General features: G+C 30.9%; 1 protein-coding gene across 1 annotated transcript in view; it reads left to right on the top strand.

The window, feature by feature from the left end:
• Positions 1-22670, top strand: part of LOC131849768 (uncharacterized) — a 98756-nt gene extending 76086 nt beyond the window's left edge. Inside the window, exons 6-9 of the mRNA XM_059199886.1 lie at positions 14873-14964; positions 16670-16862; positions 18438-18592; positions 22414-22670. Coding sequence (XP_059055869.1) covers positions 14873-14964; positions 16670-16862; positions 18438-18592; positions 22414-22545 — 572 coding nt within the window. The 3' untranslated portion in view covers positions 22546-22670. The remainder of the gene's footprint in view (positions 1-14872; positions 14965-16669; positions 16863-18437; positions 18593-22413) is intronic.
• The last annotated feature ends 733 nt before the right edge of the window (positions 22671-23403 follow it).

Here is a 23403-nt window from a genome sequence, read left to right as displayed (position 1 = left end):
TGGGCATGTTATGCGGAGGAATGAGGACCATGTCTTATGGAAAGTGTATAATATGAATGTGGATGGATGTAAAGGGATGCCCTAAGAAAAGATGGATAGATTGTGTGAAAGATGATATGAATAAAAGAAGAGTATGTTTAGATATGACGACCGATAGAGAGCAGTGGAAGAGAATGACATACTGCGCCGACCCCAAATAATGGGATAAAGGCAAGGCAATGATGATGATGATGATGGATGTATACAGTTCGATTTATTGCAGTTACAAATATATTTAGTATTATATTTTTTTCTATTAGTAGTTCAGTAAATTGTACTATTTTACTTGAAGTAATTTAATAAGAGAAAAATAATATTATAAATGTTAAAACAGAAATTTAAATTATCGAGCACATATCAAATAGCGACATATAGTCCCAAAATGAGCAAATCTTGTTCTATGGGGTATAAAGTAATAAAATATAATACATGTATTTGTTTATTAAATACGATTTTTAATAGAGGATGATGATGGTGACGATGAGCCTGCGCTAATGATAGACGCGGGACACTAGTATAGGATAATATGATGAGCGTGAAGTAAGGTCGGACATCGAATCATGGGATTTGTTATATATTCCATAGGATTTGACATGATACAGTGCTAGTAATGACATTTAATAATCCCCTCGCCTTTAAAAAAACGGAAACTATCCGGTGAGTAATATACAACATCTATCTGTTTGTAAAAAATAGGATCATTTTAGAGATATGTTAATAAACTCAAAACATATTATAATCGAAAGTCCTAAATTTTAGAACGTCTACGAAACAAAATGTCTAAAATTAATACCATCTAAAAAGCAGACAGTCTAAGTTGCAGAGTGCTATGCAGTAAACCATATGTATTCTGTAACCATATGTATATGTGTGTTTTGCTCCTACTAACATTACATTTAAGAAATTGTAAGTAACACTGTGAATAACAATCTGAAATAAATTTATATTATTATTATTAAAAGGCCTAAAATCCTTCAGACGTAGCAAACCATATTTGTTTTGAGCAATATGACTTTACTACTTAATACGTGGGAATATTAAATTCTACCGAGAGAGGAAGTATTTTAATTATTTGCTAAAGACGTATCTCTATAGATATTTATAATTACACAAACAGAACAACAAGTTTCTTATTCAAAATAACTTTGCTCTACGACCACGTAACTAAATATTTTAGAGAGAGCAAAGCTTTATCGTGAGACTAATTATGCCGCGTAACTTTACATTGTCCCCATTTTTTTTAACATTTTCTATTGTATCTTCGCTCCTATTGGTCGTAGCGTGATATTATATAGCCCATAGCCTTCCTCGATAAATGGACTGTATAATTAATATAATTTTACAACACTAATATATTTTTTTAAATCAGATCAGTAGTACCGGATATTACCCCGAATATCCAAACTCACCTCACAACAAAGACTACCCCGAACATCCAAACTCACAAACTTTACCTCTTTACCAATAGATTTAAGGAAAAGGCACCGCTTCACGCTAGTGTAAACATGAGAATGCTAGCAGACCGGAAATGGAAGGGGATTGCTATTAATTAGGATTATATAGCTCCTTTGCTGCCACTATATAATTTGATAAGTTAGGTTACCTCCATGCTGTTCCTTCTGTTAATCATCTTAGTATATTCCGGGTTAATTCCTCACGATGTATTACTACCTGACATCATTCTTACTATCATACTTTGCAAGTGCTCCGCCAGGTTATACCGATATCGCGGGCGGGTACAGCCATTACAAATTATGGCTGAACTACGATTTAGTTTGAAATTTTTTTAAAAAGCTAATCTTGTGTTTGTTCTTATGATACGATGATTTTTATATTTTTTATATAGATTCATCATTAATTACAAAATTATACTTCTTAAAATCAATATTGTAGATAGTACCGCACCCAACTTTCCCGTTTGTACTAATAATTAGACAAAGTTAGCAATTGGATAAAAATAACTTACAGAGAGTTACAGAGGGGTAATAAATCATTCATTACGTTACTTCAGCATCCGTTCGATTCTATATAACTTGGAAACTTGTCCGAGGTAGAATTTGTTTTAGGCGCCAAGCCGCTTGATTTGGAAGATGTGATTCGATTGTAAGGTGATTACAAGATGAATTACATAATATTTTAGTCCCATGGAATAGCAACGCATGAGTGTTATCATGGACGTCACATGATAACGTAATACAGTGTAAGGTCATATATGTGTATGTCATAATCTCTTAGTAGTGAAGGTCATATATCTTGTTTATCGTAAGCAATACAGTAAAACTTCTATATTTTAACCGCAAATAAGTTACAGAATACGCAGAGTTGTAAGTGCTTCATTCTCACAATTATCTGTAACTCATAAATGCGCAAAAATTTCTAGATAATATTATACATTTATTAGATTAGCCTTTGTCTGTCGTTTTGATTATTACATAGTCTATGACCGTCGCGATCGTATTGATCCTAACTATTTTCATGTCGAATCTCATTAAGATAGGTTTAATAGTAAAATGGTAACAAAAAGATAGAGGACATATCTGTACTAATAATTAAACGTATATGCGAAAGTAAGTCTATCTGAATTTTTGTTAATTTTTCATGATTAAGGTCAGGTCTTAATGAAAATTGATATGAAAATTGTAGTACGAGGGCGGACATAGGTTATCTATGAACACAAAACGACAGCCTCGGTGGTCTAGTGGTTTAATGCACCGCTTTACTATCCGATGGTTGTGGGTTCGATTCCTCGCATGGTACAAAAATTTGTATTCATGAGTATGATTCTTTGTATCAGTCTGGGTGTTTTCTATGTATAATATGTATTTATTTACAAAAAAAATGTATCCATGTATTTATATCAGTTGTCTAGTACCTATAACACAAGCTCTGCTTAGCTTGGAACTAGATGGCGCTGTGTGAATTGTCCTGAGATATTATTATTATTAATAATATAAAAAATAATCTGTAAGAGGGCGAAGTAGGGGATGAAAATTCGTGCAGACGAAGTCACGAGTAATAACTTGTCAGTTACATCGAACATACTGCTAACAAACTAAAGTTTAGTTTGAAACGCAATTATTGTACCAACCGCAACTCGATCATTGAATAAGGGAGGTATCTAATGTGTCCTTGAATGTTATCGCGGAGGCAAACAACACATTATAGTAACATCCTGTATACGAAGTACCTAACGCTAGGTACACGCCAGTGACTTTGATAGACAGGCACTTGCCGGCGATCTATCTATATTTTTTGTTTTTATTCTAGTTTCTATCGGAATTTCGTTCGTTATGTATCTATACATTTTGCATGTTAATTCTAGGTTTTAAACAGTTTCTAGATTTAGGTGTACATATATTTTGTATTCATGCTTAGCAACATATTTCTGTAAAAATTTAATTACGCCCTCAGACGTCGTTGAACGTAAATACACAAATAGGTTAACATACAAACAAATAGTTTTCGGCTCGTCACGATTTTCTTATTACATATTTTATTTACATTTCATTTGAATTATGTATTAAATTATATGATGTAAAGAACAAAGTAACAAAATGAAATAATTATATGTATAGCTTGGTTAATATACAATTACTAAGTAGCAAATGAAGTCTGTCGTGGCATAACCATAATTAACTATATTGAATATCTTATGATCTCGAACAGGCCATTCAAAAAAATAAAATATACGTGGTACAAATTTATGAACATTTAAAAAAAAAGGAGACTGAGACTATGAACTAACATCTCAATTGTCGAAAGAAAGTTACTAGGTAATTATTATAAATATGTATGTTTTATTCATAAAAATAGTGTCCCATTACAGTTTATTGTTAATTGAGATAACTCCGAAAATGTCCAGTTTGTAACTTATTACAGGGTTAGGATATTTGAAAAAAATAATCAAATCATATAATTTTAGTATCTGCTTTTAGTCGATTGACGTGTTCAATTATAGTGGAAATTAATATTGTTTAACTTGTAAGATAATGAACACAAGGTTCAATATTATATTATACTTTTATTTTATCCCGGCAAACGATGTTTTGCCTTAAAAATAAAAACAAATTTTGTAGATGGACTACCCGTCGACATTTCGCTAAATGAAAATAGATGTTGGCCGATTCTCAGACCTACTCAATACGCTCACAAAATTTCAAAAAACTCAGTTTTACAAAACTTATTTTTTATAATGATACAATAAATGTATAATAATAATTTATTTTATCCATTAAAATAAATCAAACCATGTTAAAAGCCAAGTGAATAGTCGACGAAATTCGATGTTGAATTGAGTTTTGGCAGTGGATTCTAAATATGGATCACTAGTTACAACTTGAGAAGGAAGCCTACGTAAATTCCCACGATACAACCTATCACCACGTTAAATTATTTTAACACCCATTCCATCGTTTTTTATTTATGAAAACATGGTAAGGTTGTTTATTCACACACTTAAACTTAAAAATGTAAATAACAATAAAATGATTTAAAAGAGCAACACGCAAGTTTCTTGCTCGTTCTTCTTTTGATGAGACAGCTTTCCGAATGAGCGGTAGATTAAAAAGATGTAATGACTATTCAAAAGTGCTTCAATGTAAATTTATTTGAATAAATGATTTTCTATTCTATTTTATTCTATTTAGCATGCAAACTTTCAATCATCAATATCTCAAATATAATTTATACGTAAAAGAAAGCAATAACTTTAAACACTGTATTACGAAAATTGCGCGGACGAAAGTATATGAAATTTCGCGAAATGATTTATAGCCTAATTATAATTTAATTAATAAAATTATTCGATAATTATGTAGTTTCATCTTGAAATGACAATTAAACAAACAGACCGACTCACACCCTTTCATATTTTCTAATATTAGATGTAGGATACAGTTATAACCATACTTCATACAGTAAAAAGTATAGATATTATGTGTAAGTAGTCTATTTCGACAGAGAATTGTACTTCTTTTTTGTCGAAGTAGCCATATTGAGCTGACCTCGACAGTCCGTATTAAGAAGGATTTATTTGTTTGTCCCAAAATCAGGGCAAAACAGTTTGCGAGAAAACTTTCTTATTATTACCTTCCGAGTTACGTTATTATATTTCTGTTTATAATTTGTTGTATATCACGTACACAATTTTTTATTTATTAAATGCACAAGATTATTAATAACACTGTATTATATATAAACTAAATGGCTGGACGGATTTGAATGAAATTTCTAACATTAATTTCAATAAATGATGTTATAATTTTTGAAGATATATATGTACGGCAATTTTTAGTGTCATAATAGAAATCATTTAGCCATTCCGATCGTAATTCAATATAATTTGCCTACAAAAACTGTACAAAATAGGGTGAGCCGCGGAAAATTCCCTTGCAAGTAGAATCACCCATATGTATAGCATGGTTAATATACAATTACTAAGTAGCAAATGAAATCTGTCGTGGCATAACCATAATTAACTATATTGAATATCTTATGTAACAGATTCAAGAGTTAACCGCGCTCAATCTCTACTTATATAAAATTGGAGTGTGTATTTGTAATATTGAAATAACTGTTTCTTACTACATACATATGAATATAACTACGGTCCACAACTTACATACGCTTTGTAGGGTACATATTTTTTTAATTTTTGTCGATTGACTGTTTGTTCCGGCTAATCTTACTTGTGAGATAATGAGCACAACCGATTTTATATTATACTTTTTTTCCCGGCAAACGTTGTTGTAATAAAAACAAATTTAGGGGTGGACTTTTACATTTAGATGAAAAATAGATGTTAAATTCCACGCTACTCAATACGCTCACAAAATTTCGTATAATAGGAAGGAGGTAAGTATCGACGTAGACTATACACGAGAATTTTATATATAAGATATAACACATTTTGAACCTATTGTCAAAACTTCGCTTTGGTTTGTGTGTTGGAACAAATATATATTATTGAATTAAACGGCATTCTGCAAATCACTACATCTTATTATATGGTTTCTTATTTTTTTATAAAATAAATATATAATAATTATATATTAAAATAAATCAAACCATGTTAAATACGTGAATTGTTGAAACATTTTCTTGTTAATTGTATTTATTCTAAATATGGATCACTATTACAACTTGAGATATTGTGCCACAAATTCATCATCTGCTTCTTCACGTTAAATTATTTTAACCCATTCCATCGTTTTTTATTTATGAAAACATGGTAAGGTAATATGTTTTTCACACACTTCCACTTAAAAATGTAAATTTGATTTAAAAGAGCAACACGCAGTTTCTTCTCGTTATCTTTTGATGAGACAGCTTTCCTTGAGCTTTAAGAAATCAATGACTATTCAAACATCATCCATGTAAATTTATTTGAATAAATGATTTTCTATTCTCTTTTATTCTATTTAATCAATTATCAAACTGCAATCATCAATATCCTTCAAATATAATTATCTTCATTCCTAATAACTTTAAACATGTCCATACCGGACGATAGACATCTTCAAATGACTCTCCGACACCGACGCCACTTTCATATTTTCTAATATGTATTCATTCTTTATCTTATCCATTCTTGTCACAGTACACATCCATAGATATTATTTCAGTTGCATTTTGACAGAAAATTGTCTTTCATCCGTCGCCTTTAGCCATATTGCACCTGATCCTCGACAGTCAGTATTATCATGGATTTATATATTTGTCCCAAAATCAGGGCAAAACAGTTTGCGAGGAAACTTTCTTATTATTACCTTCCGAGTTACGTTATTATATTTCTGTTTATAATTTGTTGTATAACACGTACACAATTTTTTATTTATTAAATGCACAAGATTATTAATAACACTGTATTATACTGCTTTAGTAGAAAGAACCTAGATTACTGGAAATCGGAGTAGATCGGTAATGGAGCTCTATTTAGTGATATGGCTGCAGAGCCGGAAAGACTGCCAAAATTACAGAACATGTATGTTTTGGAGTCACTAATTTTTAAGTCACCGCTTTCCAGCTTTTGCTGCCACATCAACAATCGCGTGTCACAGTAACAGTATAAATGATTAAATTTAATGTATGTTATTACTTGGTCCTTATGTCGCAAATTAAATTCAATCAAATAAATTCAATATTCTGTTTTAACCTTTTTTCACGGTTATATAAATATTCCATTTTATAAAGTGTACGATTGTGTTATTAATGTATTCATTAATAAAATGGTTGTGTATAAAATGTTTCGCTTATTTTTTTATTTTTATTGCTATTTGTGTTAATTTTATTATGTTAGCTTTCTATAAATTGTACTAAAAATTCAAATTAATATAAACTTTTTTTCAATTATTGCTATCAAATGGAGCATATGATTATTAAAAATAATAAATACAATATATTTGTTACTGCTCATAAAGTGAACATTCGTTGTCTACTTTTTCCATTATCTGTAGTTGCATGTAAAATTTCTACTATAAGCATGTATCATATTGACTTAGTGATATAAATGTTATTATTAATAGCAATATTGACAAATAGAAATAATAGTTTATTTTTAATTATTATTAAGTTTAGACTGTATTATTCTCATAAAGTACCAATTTTACCGAGATTAAAAACTCAAGTTTGATAGGGATTTGACAAGAGGATGTTATCGCTCACTAGGAGCAGACCTGACTATAACTTAAAAGTCGATGAACCTAATACAATATACAATACTTGCGTCTACATGGTAATACAACTAGTTGGAGCAAAAACAAAATAACACTTAAACAGAACTGAACATGTAAATGTTGATGGTACCTTTCGTATATAAACACGTAAGAGTAAACAAATACTTGTATTTATACGAGCGTTTCCGGAACAATTTCTCTACCTATATAAATAGTCGTAACACTGTGGTTTCCGTGTGAAGGATACTATTGTAGAACATAGCGTCGCTGAGGGAATGAACACTACAATATCAGAGTGGCACGACAAGACTTCTACTTTACGAGAATTTCAATAAACAATAAATAGTATACTATAAATACAGAGCTTAATAAAAAAAATAGTCTAGTTTCATATAAATATTGTTTTGTTCTGAGGACTGAACTGAGAAGTAACTGAGGACATAAATCTTTCGCTATCTATAACGTCCATATTCTCAATAATATATTTTTACCGAGGTTGACTTTCGATCTTTTTGGGCCTCAAATAGCTTGATTCGTAAGCTGTTTCGGTTCAAGAGTGATATAGAGACGGTAAGGAGGTAAAATTACTGGGTACAGCGGGATAAGACCTTACTCCTCCGTCTATGGTGATAAGACTTGAGTGGTGCCACGTTCAGTTCTGTCTGGTGGGGTTTTATGAACATATATAGGCGAGAGTTGTCGAGTGATCTTTATGAGCCAATTTCAACAGATGGGCTTTCAGCTTACCTATTAAATAAATAAATAATCTCAGGACAATTCTCACAGCGCCATCTAGACCCAAATTAAGCTAGCTAAAACTAGTGTTATAACTCGGTAATTAATGCAAATACGTAGGTATATATATTTTTAAATGAATATATAAATACTAGCAGTCCCAGTAAACGTTGTTTTGTCATATAAATTAAAATCGCTATTAAAAAATAAGGGTTGATGCTAGAAGGGTGAAAATTTAGGGTTGTATGTATTTTACAATCCTAAATAATAATAAAATTAACATAAAATATTTAGGGGTAGATATCCCTTACCATTTAGGGGTATGAAAAGTAGATAGTAGCCGATTCTTAGACCTACTGAATATGCATATAAAAATCGATCAAGCCGTTTAGGAGGAGTATGGTAACAAAGATTGTGACACGAGAATTTTATATATAAGATTATACATAGAAAACACCCAGACCGATACAAATAATCATACTCATGAAAACTCGCTAGACTACCGAGACCGTCAAAGTTAAAAGAATTAAGCCAATTTAAAAAGAAATTAGAAACAACAACAATTGCCAGAAAAAAATAACCTTGTACGTCATACAACTTGTCCAGTTTTCTTAACTTGACAGACAGTAACAAAACACTGATACTTAAAATGTTTTTATTTTTTCTTTCTTATTCATAAAAACATCTACGGTGTAATAAACCTATATGAGCTATTGAAACGTTGCGCTTTCATATTATATTCTTAATTTGATTGAAATACACCAAATAACTCCAATAGATAAATAATGGTTTATAAACTTTAGTAAGTTTTAAAGAAGTTGAATAAGGAAAATAATCGGAAATACTACAATATTTATGTAACTAAATTCTTAGCTTGGTAAAATTGGTACTTATGGTAACAAAACTAGTTATAAACAACAATGGAATGAAGTTACTTATAAACGCTTCAGGCTGTTATTGTATCTAAGCTTTAAATTAGTGAAAGGCAGTGCGTTGGCGGGAGCGAATTAATTTGAATAAATACCAAATCTATTTCTAAAAATGGAGTCAGATTGATAGGCGTACAAATAAAATAAACTCAAGACTGTGCTTTAAAATTTGTAATTTCAAATAATATTAGTAATGATTTTTCCTGAAACTTTATATGACTTGGATATAGTCAATTGCGATTATAGGCATTTCAGGTAAACAAACAAACTACTTTGTATGGATCTTTATTAAACCAAGGATTTAGATTCCTATAAAAACTATGGCTATATGTCCTGGTATAGGGTTTTAAAAGGAAGTTTGGTTGAAAATGAGTTATGATTTTGACACATTGCACTTTATACTAAGTTAATAAATTTTAAATGAGTAGTAAGTTTTATAAACTATTAGTGTAATATTGAATCTTGAATGCGATGTGATGCGATGACGAGTAAATGCAACTTTTGAAAGAATTATAACTTCATGTAATCTTGAAGTTATAATTCGTTCAAAAGGTGCATATACTCGTCGTTCTATGCTGTTTGAATATGCAAGCTTCAAATTATTTTATGCTTAAACGCAAGTCTGTAATTTTTAATAATAATAATAATAATGTTTATTTGTCTCAAACAAAACTTTTCACACAATACAACTGTTGCTCATACAATAATATAATTTAAAACTAATGAATGAGACAAAACGGTCTATAACTCAGTGAGGGCAGTGAGTCCACCTTCTCTGCTATTCTGTTATAGCCTTTATCAGTAAAATAATACAATGTGAGATCGACCAAGATTCCTCTTTGTTTCTAATAATCTTATATCAGTCTTTACAACGCCCAATTATTATTATTATATTACAAGATTGAAATATATTATCTACGGAACAAAATACTATTTCTTTGAAATCTACCAATAATAATATATTCAGACTTTATAACATAAAATAATACAAAGTAAAGTCTGTAGAGAAGTCTATTAATAACGTGCAACGAAATATTCATCGCAAAGTACAAATTATAAAAATAAAAGTTAAATTAAAAATGGTATTATTTATTTAACATTTGAAACAAATGAGAGCCCGCTCCTGCCTACGCGTATGCTCGCAACCTTAGATTACCATGTGTGGCTGGCTAACGCTAACTCTCTTGTAAATAACAAAACTTCTTTTTGCTTGCTCACGATTGGCGAAGCAAAACGCGGTAAGTTCATCGTGATACCCCTCATGTGTGTCCAAATAAGTTAACCTTAATAGAACCTGTGTTCATGCTCCATTTTCTTTGCCTCTTGTGGTAGTGACCTAAAATTATAGTCTACACGCAGCGTAGATATGTAAATAATAAAAGTAAGTATATAATTCTTTATTTATATAGATAACATTTATTTATTTGCTTTATTGACCCCTGATATTGGTGCAAAAGGCAATGCTATAGTATTCTCTCCCAGTCAACCTTTGGGATGTGAAGAGATACGGCGATTTAATGCGGCCAAAAGAATTGTAATAACATAATATATATATGCGTACATACATTTATAGAATTGACCTACTTTTTAATACAATAACAAAAACATTGGTTGAAACCTTCTGTTGTTGATTGTTTGCTGCAAGTGTGTTTCTCACGCCACATTTTTTGTAATATGTATTATTTTATATTGTGTACTTTTCGTCAGGTCACAATTTCATTTGCTCAATATTTATTTATTTTTTTACCGTATCTATAAACGGAGTTAAACGAGTTAAATTCAAAAGCAGGAATATTGATCTTACTTTAATAAAAAATGTAACAATATTTTATATTACCTTATTTTTAATAAATGTAAATCTACCAAACATAGGTAGACTTTGTGAAAAATCGTCTGCCTGGGTACCTCAGTGTCACCTATTTCTGCCGCCAAGGGGCTTGCTATGTATGTTGTTTCGGTTGAAGAATCAAATAAGATAACGAACTTCAAATTAAAAAAAATATATATATCAAAATATCTTTATTCATGTACATCTACGGGTATTACAGACTCTTATGACATATCAAATGTACCGTCAGTTCGGAATGATTTCGACATGAGAAGAACCGACAAGAAACTCAGCACATATTCTTTTTAAATCATTGCATAGTAAAAAATAAAGTCGCTGTCGCAGTCTGTCCCTATGAATGCTTAAATCTTTAAAACTACGCAACGGATTTTGAAGCGGTTTTTTTAATATATAGAGTGACTTTAGAGAAAAGTTTATATAAGTAATACATGTACACCCGTGCGAAGCCGGGGCGAGTAGCTAGTTACAATATAAGAGAAATAATATTTTAGTTCTCCCAAATAGTAACATAGGAAGATCATTAAAGTCACAGTCACTTGATAACGTGATATCTGTGGTGCAGTTATAGGTGACGGTTACCACTTAGCATCAGGTTTGCCCTCACCTTATTTGCCATTCTAATTATGTAAAAATAAGCATGAAACATATATAAATAAATTATATTTTATAGGCGTAAATCAGTAGACGAAACAACATTTTAAAACAAGTTATTTAAAACTTTGGGAAAGCGATCGGCGTACAGTAAATATACTTTATTTAGGTTACCTTACCTAAAATACATTACATATAATAAACAGGTACCTACTTTAATTAGAGAGTTATTCGAAGCTCACGTCTCATGTTGGTTAATCTATTTACTACACGGCCCCCGAAAAGATTCAATAAAGGATATTTTGGCGGTTATTTGTATTTATATTGAATACTAAAATATACGTCGACGGTTGTGAAATGTAGATAGGAAATATTCTTTAATAATTACTTATATTTATTTAAATTTTCTCAAGAAAAAATTGATAATTTAAATATTAGTTAATGTAGTTATATAGTTGTAATTTAAATATTAGTAATGACATATTGTAATTTAAATAATGTAAATTAAATATTGTAATGGGTGAAAACTGTGATTGGTACAGTTTATGCTGTAAATAATATAAATGACGTAGTGGAGTAACTTGAAACAGTCATGCTCGCTATAAAGTTCAAACTTGTGGCGGCGTGGTGGGCCGGGTCGATGTGCTCCCTCTAATATGGTTGAGTGCAATGATGGCTGGCTCATCCGTCATACTCGTGTACGGGTGCTGCTTGTGAGGACTGGTCTGTTCAGGTTGCGAACACTGATTAGATTTTTTTTTATTTTTTTATATAGCATATGCCGGTGGTCACTCTATTCTCCCAATTTTGAATTTAAATGAAATAGTATTATTGTAAATATGTACAACATTAAAAAAAAATACGAGCTGAGTTTCTTGTCAGTTCTTCTCATCTCGAAATCATTCCGAACTGACGGTAGATTTGACATATCATAAGAGTCTGTAATAGACCTACATGAATAAAGATATTTTGAATTTGAATTTGAATTTGTAGGATTCTACATAATCTAATTATAGATTTACGGATGTACACTTTGTACGAAGTCATCGGCGCCTTTCACTCGTCTATTAGCGTTGTAGTAGTGTTAGGGGCATGACTTCAAGTCTATCTTACTGATGTTCCCTTGAGCTACTTACCATCAGACGGACAATAAACTTATTTATCATTTAAATTACAAAAAAAGTTAATATTTGTATCGTTAAAGTGTATATAAAAATTAAAAAAGTTCTTATGAATAATTATGTAACAAAATCGGGGTTAAAGTTGCTTTAATATTCCTGCTAATTCGCCTTCTAAGAATCACCATAAATAGAGTGGATACCTACGCACTTTGAGATTTCGGCATTAAAAGAATTAACCACGTCGAGAATAAACAGTTAAAACTTAAAAGAATAACATTCTATATGTTATTCTTTTAAGTTTTTTTTAGCAAAATGGATGATTATTATATTTAAAATTAGAACTAGTTATTCGGCATCAATACACTACATTCCAATAAGTATAAATGTGTATCTCGACGTATTACAAATACCAAGCTATATTTTTTCTAGATCTGAAGTTGAAACGGGCGGTAATATTTACAAATTCTTACCCAAGTGCTTTCACCCGTATATGCGTTCGTTATTTACATAATATACTGAGGTCGTATTTGCTGACCAACCCTTTATTGCTTTTATGTTTCGTTTGCCAAAAACAAGTATGTTTGAATTAAGATCATATTTCATATTTAGAACATTGTAAACATTGAAGATAACCGTATGAACGCAAAAATTCATGTAATCATAATTTTACTTCCCAAACAGAAAACCAATAAAAAATTATTATATATATTTTTTCCCTAATTATTAACTAATATAACATACTAGCTGTGCCCTCGATTTCGTTCGTGTGAAGTTTCCCCGTTTTTACTTTTTTCACTGATGCTTCGCTTCTATTGGTCGTAGCGTAATGTTATATACCTTAAAGCCTTACTTGACAAATGGACTATCCAACACAAAAATATTTTTTCAATTCGAACCAGCAGTTCCTGAGATTAGCGCGTTCAAACAAACAAACTCTTCAGCTTAATAATACTTTTTCTTTTCCAATGCATGCCTTCATTATAATTATGTTATTATCACATCATCGCTATAGTCGTCTCCTTGTAGAAATTTAAGAATCTAGCTTTGTTTGTATAGACAATTATATCACTTATTCACACTGTAGATTTAGGTATTGGTACACAACAAACTAAAGTAATAAACATGGCAAATTTGTTTTTAATTTCTGTAATCATCATTAAATGTTATTTTCTATCAACATTTATACTTCTAATTTATAATTGTTTATATTATGTTATATGTATAATTTGTATGTGTATTATTTTGTCCTTATTAAAAAAAAACATATTTAGTGAATAAGTATGTTGTGCCATCCAGGAAGGGAAACTGTTTTAACTATTAACCCCGACTAATTTTCTAAATATTTCATTCAATCTTGTAGGATTGTACTAATTATAATAAATGCATATATGTAAAGGTATCAGATGTGCCTTGTGTAGTTTTCAAGGCATAAAAAATTAACACGAACATAAAGTCTACTTAGTTACTATTTTATATAAAATCTGAACAATTTTCTTTAAGAATTTATCAAGGATCAAGGATTTTTCATGATTTAGAAACAATCTTTCTCGCACAATATTCAATAGTAATATAGAAAATGCTTCAGTTTTTTTGTGTTACCTTTTCGACTAATCCACTGAATGGATCTTCACAATCGATCAGATCAATCGATAGAATGTCTTACGAGATCAGAAATTAAGTGTCTTTTAACTGAAAGAACAATCTGGAAGAGTGGATCTGGTGTAATATAAGGTAAAAGTTTATGCAGACAAATCAGGGGTAATGGCACAGTAAATGGATAGAACAGTGTACCTATAAAGTCATATATCGTGAAACAAACAAGTTTATTTTTTGTTGACCTATCAAGTGTTACGTTCACCACAACATCGGCAGTTGACAATGCCTCTGACGATCGCATCTAAGATAATAGTCGTAATGATATATACGTTGTTGCAGATGACGAATTCGGTGAAAAATCCGTGTCGGTGCTGCTAGATGGAGAAGAGTCTGAGCTAATATTCATTGATCACCCCAGCACTGAAATGTCGGTTAGTAGTCTTTATTTATATATTTTTATACAGGCAACTTATATCAGATTGTTACTCTAAGTCCGAAAGTCTAAGCAAGAATAGTAAAATCATCAGATTGATCTTATTCATTATACATACTTTTACACTGCAATCGATCCCTAGTTCAATTCAAACGGGATGGTATATTTATAACATAGTTTGTCCTTATTGACTATCATTGCAGTCTCAACCATTCAGAAAAAAAATAAAATATTACACTTGGTAAACATAAACCTATTTTATAATTACCAATATCGACCGATTTTACTACTTTACTAATTTAACGCTATCATATATCAGATATAATAAACAGTTATATCGTAACCACAGAAATAACTTAAAAAATGTTTGAATATTTAGAATATCTCAATAACGCATTATCTAATTAAAATGTATAAATAAATCTTTGTGTGTCAATGCATACTATCTCTCTAGTGATGGAACACACCGATAATAAACCAAATTAATCCGAGTCACATCGTTAATCTCACTCCTTGCCGTGTTGGATTAATTTGAATATATGTGTATGTTTATACTAAGTGAAATGTGGATATATCAAGTGTTGCCTACCACGATGTCAACAACTGATAATGCCTCTGACTACCCAGTTTTGGGTAGCAGCCTTGACGGTATAATATTATTTATTTATTAAAATATTAATGATGTAACAAACTCGTTAATTTAATTAACTTAACTGAAAGTTAAGTCTTTCCTTTCACTTTTTAATCCCTTCATACAAAGGGAGGATTTAACATCTAATACTTTAGATGTAGATAAGTCTTTCAGTGATTAACTGCTTATTAAAGTACTTTTAAATTCATAGCTTTTTTCCTGGCTCATTCCATAGAACTGTAGACCTCAGTTGTCTGGCGGTTTAGCACTGCTTTACTTTCGATGGTTGCGGGTTCATGCAGACATTATGTATTTATGAGTATGTTTTTATTATTGGTATAGTTGTTTTCTATATATATTATGCATGTATTTAGGTAATAATATATTATGAGTTGTTTAGTCCCATGGTATACGCTCTGCTTAGTTTGTGTTTAGGTGCCGCTTTGTAAATGGTACTGATAAAAATATATATCATCATTTTCGTATTTATAGGCCACTAGCTTTTGCCCGCGGCTTCGTTCGCGTTAATTTATCCCCCCTTAGGGGTCGAATTTATCAAAATCCTTTCTTAGGGGATGCCTACGTCATAGTAGCTTTATGCATGCAAATTCTCAGCCCGATCGGTTTAATATTGACAAAGTTTCATACAAAGTTTCATCCCCTATTTTATCCCCTTGGGGTTAGAATTAATCAAAATCCTTTCATAGCGGATGCCTACGTCATAACATCTACCTGCATGCCAAATTTCAGCCCGATCCGTCCAGTGGTTTGGACTGTGCGTTGATAGATCACTATATCAGTCAGTCACCTTTGAGTTATATATATTTAGATAGATATAGGCGATGTCTGTCAAATGCACCATCCGATAGATAGACTAGATATGATAGAGAGACGTCGAAAAGGTATCAAACAGATAGAGAGACAAACACACTTTCACGCATAATAATATTTGTATGAATTTACATATCCAACATAGATTTCGTCACCAACAACTGATAATGCCTTCTCCATCTACAATAACACTAGTGAAGAATTCTTAGTTCTAATCACATACAACCTTTTTATCAAATAGGTGGAAAATTGTCTGTCAACTTATGAACCTCACGCATGCGTCATCGTCTACTCCGTTGTGGCCAAGAGTTCGTTTATCAGAGCTGGCGAGCTACTCTCATACTTGGCGAGAGAACAATTCACAGCTGACAGAACTGTGGTGCTGGTGGGGAATAAGGCGGATTTGGCACGAGCAAGACAAGTATCGACCAATGGTTAGTAATCCATCATTTATTTTAGAGTAAAGAAATATCTCATTATTATAGCTAGGTTTGTTACCGGTGTATTCTTTACACAACAAGTCACATCATGAGCGGGGCACGTTTTTTTTTAAATCATTACGATCGGGATTTTTTTAATGGCAAACGATGGCGGCTCGAAGATCTACCTTCGATGAAATTTTAGTCTCGATCGGTTAAGCCCATTCGGAGGAGTATCGTTACAAAGAGTATAAAACAGATTTCTAAGATCTCTCCACGCTTAACGCTCCGCTCAAATATACGAGTACCATTATAAGAATTAATACGGAGAAGTGAGGATCCTGATCTAAAGATTTTTATACTGTGTGCGGCTGTAGTATAGTGCGGGTAACAGTTATTAACTACATTTAACAATTGCTACATTTAAGTTAATACAGTTATGAATGATTTAATAATTACGAATGTGGTACAGCTGAAATACTAAGTCATAATTTGTAAATCGCGGCAACTTAAGAGAGAAACGAAAGGTTAATGAAAATATCACCCGCACCATGCTACAGCGCATATGGTGTAATATGGAAATAGAAGAATGTGAAGGGAGAGGAGGGCCAAAGAAGAGATGGATAGACGAAAAAGATGTGTGGGAGATGATATGTATAATAGGAGATAAGCTCAGATATGACGACTGATGCGGACCGGTCGAAAAAGATTATATACTGCATTGACTTATAAGATTATAGCATGGCAATGTATATATTAGTATGGGACACAGTTACCTAGATACTTCAATATTATAATACTTGGAGTTAGTGAAGGCTAGTAAGACAAACTAAATATTGTGTTATAACACAAACCGTGTCAACTCGCCTTACATTTTACAATTATTATTAAGTATGTAATGAAATGAAATTTATTTTTTAAATATAGTTTTACAGTGATTATTTCTTTGCTATTGCTAAGCTTATTTTAAACATCAATGAGTCCAAAATAGGCTTAACCTAAGGTTTACTTTCCTATATATTTAGCTGTACACGCGTATTCATCCGTGTGAAATTTTATTTTATTTTTCTAAAATAAAAGTAGTTTAAGTTACTTATTACATCAGCTACCTGCAAAAAAAGCAAAAAAGCCCCGTCAAAATCGGTTCAGCTATTTCAGAGATTAGCCGGAACAAACATACCGACAGATAGACAGATAGACAAAAATAGTAAAAAAATGTTAATTTGGTGTATGTAAATATTCATATGCGTGTAGTATTTCAATATTACAAACAGACACTCCAATTTTATTTAGCAGCTATCTTGGATAGAATCAGTCTAGCTATTCAAAGAGGGAACGCTGCCAGTATCTTCGGAACTTTGCCTAAAGGGACCCTTTTAATAATATACTTTAGTTATTATATTATATTTTTTAAGCTTTTTAATTTTAGGTTCTTAGTTGTACAATTAAGTTATGTAAATAAATATATTATTTATACAATTTTATTTATATGTATAGATGCATAGATATCAAAATGCTGCTGTCATGTACTTTATACTTTACTAAACATTGTAAGTGTTGTATACATACTTAATAGACTTTTGTCCATAGAGGGGAAGGCTATGGCGACAACCAAAGACTGCAAGTTTATAGAAACATCTTCAGGCATCCAGCACAATGTGGACGAGTTACTAGTCGGTATTCTCAAACAGATTCGTTTAAAGGAGAGCAGAGAAAAGAAACAGGCAAAAAAACTTGGAAATAAGGTATGATGCAATTAATATACTTAATAATTTTATACTATGACATTTTTTAAATACAGGTACAGGTATAGGTACTAACCGACCCAGCCAACTTTGTTTTGGCATATAAATTTACAATCGCTATTAAAAAATAGGGGTTGGTGACAGGGACAGAGAGAATTAGGGTTGTATGTATTTTTTAATACCTTTTAAAAAAAAATGTTATGGGGAGTCAACCCTTATCACTTAGGGGTATGAAAAATAGAAAGTAGCCGATTCTAAGACCTACTGAATATACCTATAAAATTTCATAAAAATCGGCCAAGCATTTCCTTTTTGTTTGTTCGTTGCTATACTACTCCGAAACGAGTATGGTAACGAACATTGTGACACGAAAATTGTATATAATATACGTAGTATGTAGGTATAGACTATTGGACTTAACCACTAGACGAATTTATATAATAAGATATAGCCGGAAAGGTTTCCTGTAAACATGGTGAAACTTACAAAAAACACTTACGAACAAGTGTGTTGAAAAATATAATAATGATCTTTAAAGTTAAATAATTACATTAATTGAGATCGAATTATGAAAATGAACAATTGTTTGCTTATTTCTTCTAGATTTTAATTGTACTACGTAAATTGCAAACAACCCATGGTAATATCTACATATAATTAAATTAATTGCTACAAATTAATACGTCTCATTTATTCTTTTCTCCTTATTCTTCAGAAAAAATATGGAAATTTGTATTATGATTTCGCGGAATAATTTCTTGGAAAAACGATTTCAATCTGCCTTGTGTTTCTTATATAAAAAGAATTGTTTTAATCTCATATTGTAGAATTACCAACATAATTATAGTTGTATTATTTTAATGCTTTATTTTGTTTCTTTTATAATAATGTTTATTTTTTTCTTAATTACCTTGTTTTAAATACAAGCTGTGTGTAAATAGAAAGATAGTTTTACTTTCTATAAGCTTTATATTATAACCACGATGGTTTAGTAATTATTTTATATCTGCTTACTATCAAGGATTATGGGTTCCATCTACGCACAATACAAACATCTGTATTCATGAATACATACAATAGTAATGTTCATATTTACAAAGTAGATAACAAATTTATTAAATCGTTGGTGTATCACGTATTTCTGCCTCCATGTGGCTTTATAAGCTGTATTCTGGTTGATGGGTGAGATATACAAGTAAAACAGAGGATATATATGTACATGGAGACATTACACCTGAGTCTTTCGGAATAACAACGTAAGAGGTTTCACTTAAATATGTGATTGTTGTATTGTCGCAACAGTTACCATTTACCATCCGGTGGGCCGTCAGCTTGTTTACCATTCTAATTACATAAAAAATATACTAGTAGGTATAGTAATAATAAATAAGAGATGCTTGTAGACGTTTATTATAGCAGAGCGCAATGATATAAGTGTCTGTAAAACAATTGTAAAAAAAGAATTATTATATATATAAAATAATATATAAAACTGCCAGTCATTCTCATTGTAGATCTAACAGGTATAATAATTATATACACGATTGGTATTTAAAAGGCTCTATCTATGCCTATCCTATTGTATTAATAGGAAACCGTAATGTTAAATATATATTAATTACTCACTTTTCCATATACACACAAACATAGTTAGAAAACATACAAAGTTGCATCCTAAGCTTTATATTTTAGTAAGTATTACAACAGGTACCGCCTCTCAAATAAAATATGTTATTTGTAATACAAAATTGTAATGCGAACTATCTTTAATCATGTATGTCTATTACAGACTCTTTATGATATGTCAAATCTATCGTCAGTTCGGAATGATTTCGAAATAAGAAGAACTGACACGAATCTCAGCTCGTATTCTTTTTAAATTAATATTACCTATACATGTTTACAATAATACAAATTAATTTTTAAATTAAAATTTGGGAGAATAGAATGACGACCAGAATATGCTATTGCAAAAGCAAATAATCTAATCAGTGTTCGCAACCCAAACAGACCAGAACAGACCCCACAAGCATAGCTACATATCAACCATTAGCCATTCACTAGCTACTACAATACAGATCTGTAAGCGTAATAATAATAATATTCATCCCAAGTCAATCCACATAGCGCCATATAGTCCCAAGCTAAGCAGAGCTTGTTTTATAGGTACTAGACAACTGATATATATTTTTATGTAAATACACACATAATAAATAGATGTAGAAAACATCCAGATCGATACAAATAATCATACTCATGAATACAAATGTTTGTACTGTACGAGGAATCGAACCCGCGACCATCGGAAGTAAGGCATGGTAAACGGCTAGATTACCGAAAGCGTAACAATAGTTTAGAAACTACAGCGAAGAAATAAATTAATTATTATTTGAAATTACGGAAATTACGAATTGAACATTTAGTAATAACAATACCTCAGTATTGGTGTCCATTGTTATTTTTATGAAATAAAAATCCAAAAGATTTACCAGCGACACTTAGGTACTTACGGAAGTTTTGACAAAAAAGTTCTGGACAGAATTTTAGGCGAGAAAACTTTGCTTATTTGTATTAACTTTCCCTTTCTAAAGTATTTTCACATTTATCGTATTCCCATTTCGTTCGAGACATATTTCTTTTGTCGTTTCTTTAGAGAACACTAGGAACTCATAATATCATAAAGACTATTTTAAGAACGTAGTCGCAATCTTTAAAAAAAACGAAGAAAATGTATGTTCCGAATATTTAAGTAACTCAAATGGTAAATAAGCTGATGATTCACCTGATTGTGAATAGTAATTGTCGCATATATACAGAAACAACAGTCACTACACGTGGGATCTGAACTAGATCTACAGGGCGTCCTTTCACAAATTTCTACACATAAAGTAACGGTACCCACTGACATCCAATCCAGAGCACTGTTAATGAACAAGGCTCACACCGGGTCCAGGTAGGAGAAGACATGAGGATGGCAGGAATACGGAGACAGTATCCGATAAAATATATATCTGTGTAATATTATTATCTGAGGTATATTGTAAGATTTGATATGTATATATATACCTATGAAAATGTTGTTATCTATGGCAAAATATTCAATGAAAGCATGGTTCCCTCTTGCATCTTCCTTCTTGGAGAAAAAGCCTACCGAGAAACAAGACTAGAGAGTCAATTTAACTGATTTGTGACCGATAAATCTGAAGTCTGTTAAAATATTAGTTTGTGGAAGATAAAATTAATATGACGACCTCGGTGGTATAGCGGTCCAGCACACCGCTTTACGTCCAATGGTCGCGGGTTCGATTCCTCGCACGGCACAAACATTTGTATTCACGAGTATGATTGTTTGTATCGTATTATTGTCTGGGTATTTTGTATGTATATTATGTATGTATTTACGAAAAAAAATATCTATGTATTTGTATCAGATATCTAGTACCCATAACACAAGCTTTAGCTAGCTTAACTTGGGACTAGATGGCGCTGTGTGAATTGTCCTGAGATTATTATTATTATTATATGTAATCGGCCTAACCAGTATCAAAATAATTCGTATAAAGCAACCTGTTTGGTGGATGAAATATGTGAGACAAAGGGAGACCTCTGTCTCATGGAAACGGCTTTGTACAAAATATTTATTATATATCAATTTTCAAATAGTTTAATCGTTTCGATATAAGTAAATAAATATGTAAAACAAAAAAAAATATTAGCTCTAAAATTCTTTAAGGAGGCTCTATGCTACTCTGTTAATATTTGTTTTTATTCGCAAATCAAAAGTAAACAAAGTAATATAAAGCATATTTCTTTTGTAATAGGAGGCAAAACCGTCAAAACTGGCCAGTTCAAGAACACATATCTCTTTAAGCATTGCGCGGGAACTACTACAGAAGATTTGCATCAACGACATTTCGAAGTCGAAATCCTGTGAGAACTTACACGTCCTGTGAACTTCTGCTATCCTGGTACTGGTACTTTTTATTTATATGAATGCTGTACTATTTATATTTAAAATACTTTTCATAGATAGATAGGTACTACTTATTTGAAATGGTTAGTTTTAGATTTACTGAAATGGAAGCTATTGAAATATCTAATTTAGAAATTGTGTTGAGATTATAGTTTTTAAGTATTTTAATTATGTATGTCTATATATAATATCTTTTTTAATTTATAGAATATACTATAAATATTCCGAAATAAATAAAGAAATATCAATGACGCATAATATAATAATACCCAATGAATTACTATATTTGCTGTAAGTACCTATTATAATAGCTGGTTTACCTATTGATAATTCAATGAAGTTTCGGGAAAATTACATTAGACTTTTGTACAAAATCATTTTTCTACTAAGAATCTATTTTTTTAGCAAAATGAACAAATATCTTGAGAAGGTAAGAGTCATTATATTATACTACATTCTACTTAGGTACATCATATAAATTTCCAAATCAATATAATTTAAAGCATTTATTAATAACGTAAAAGATTTCTAACTAAAAAAATATACAGTTCTAATAGTTTTTGTTCATTTGGATTGGTGTACTATAAAATTACAAAGTTAAAAAAATTGTTTCCCTCAACAAACTCACAAAATTATGACCTATAAATATCGTATTCAAATATCTCGCATTTCATTATATAATTCGAATGGAATTTACATTATGTGTAATAATGTTTGGATTGATTTATTATCTAGTATTCAATATTCTGAATTAAATTATGTTAATTTATTAATAATATTATTATATTAGAACGGAATTATTAAGCAAATTATTTCAATTATCATTCGTTACAGTGAG

This window comes from Achroia grisella, unplaced genomic scaffold, assembly GCF_030625045.1.
Source record: "Achroia grisella isolate CSIRO2021 unplaced genomic scaffold, CSIRO_AGI_Agris_v1 utg660, whole genome shotgun sequence".
NCBI classification, from domain to species: domain Eukaryota; kingdom Metazoa; phylum Arthropoda; class Insecta; order Lepidoptera; family Pyralidae; genus Achroia; species Achroia grisella.
This window is presented reverse-complemented; position numbering and strand designations above follow the sequence as displayed.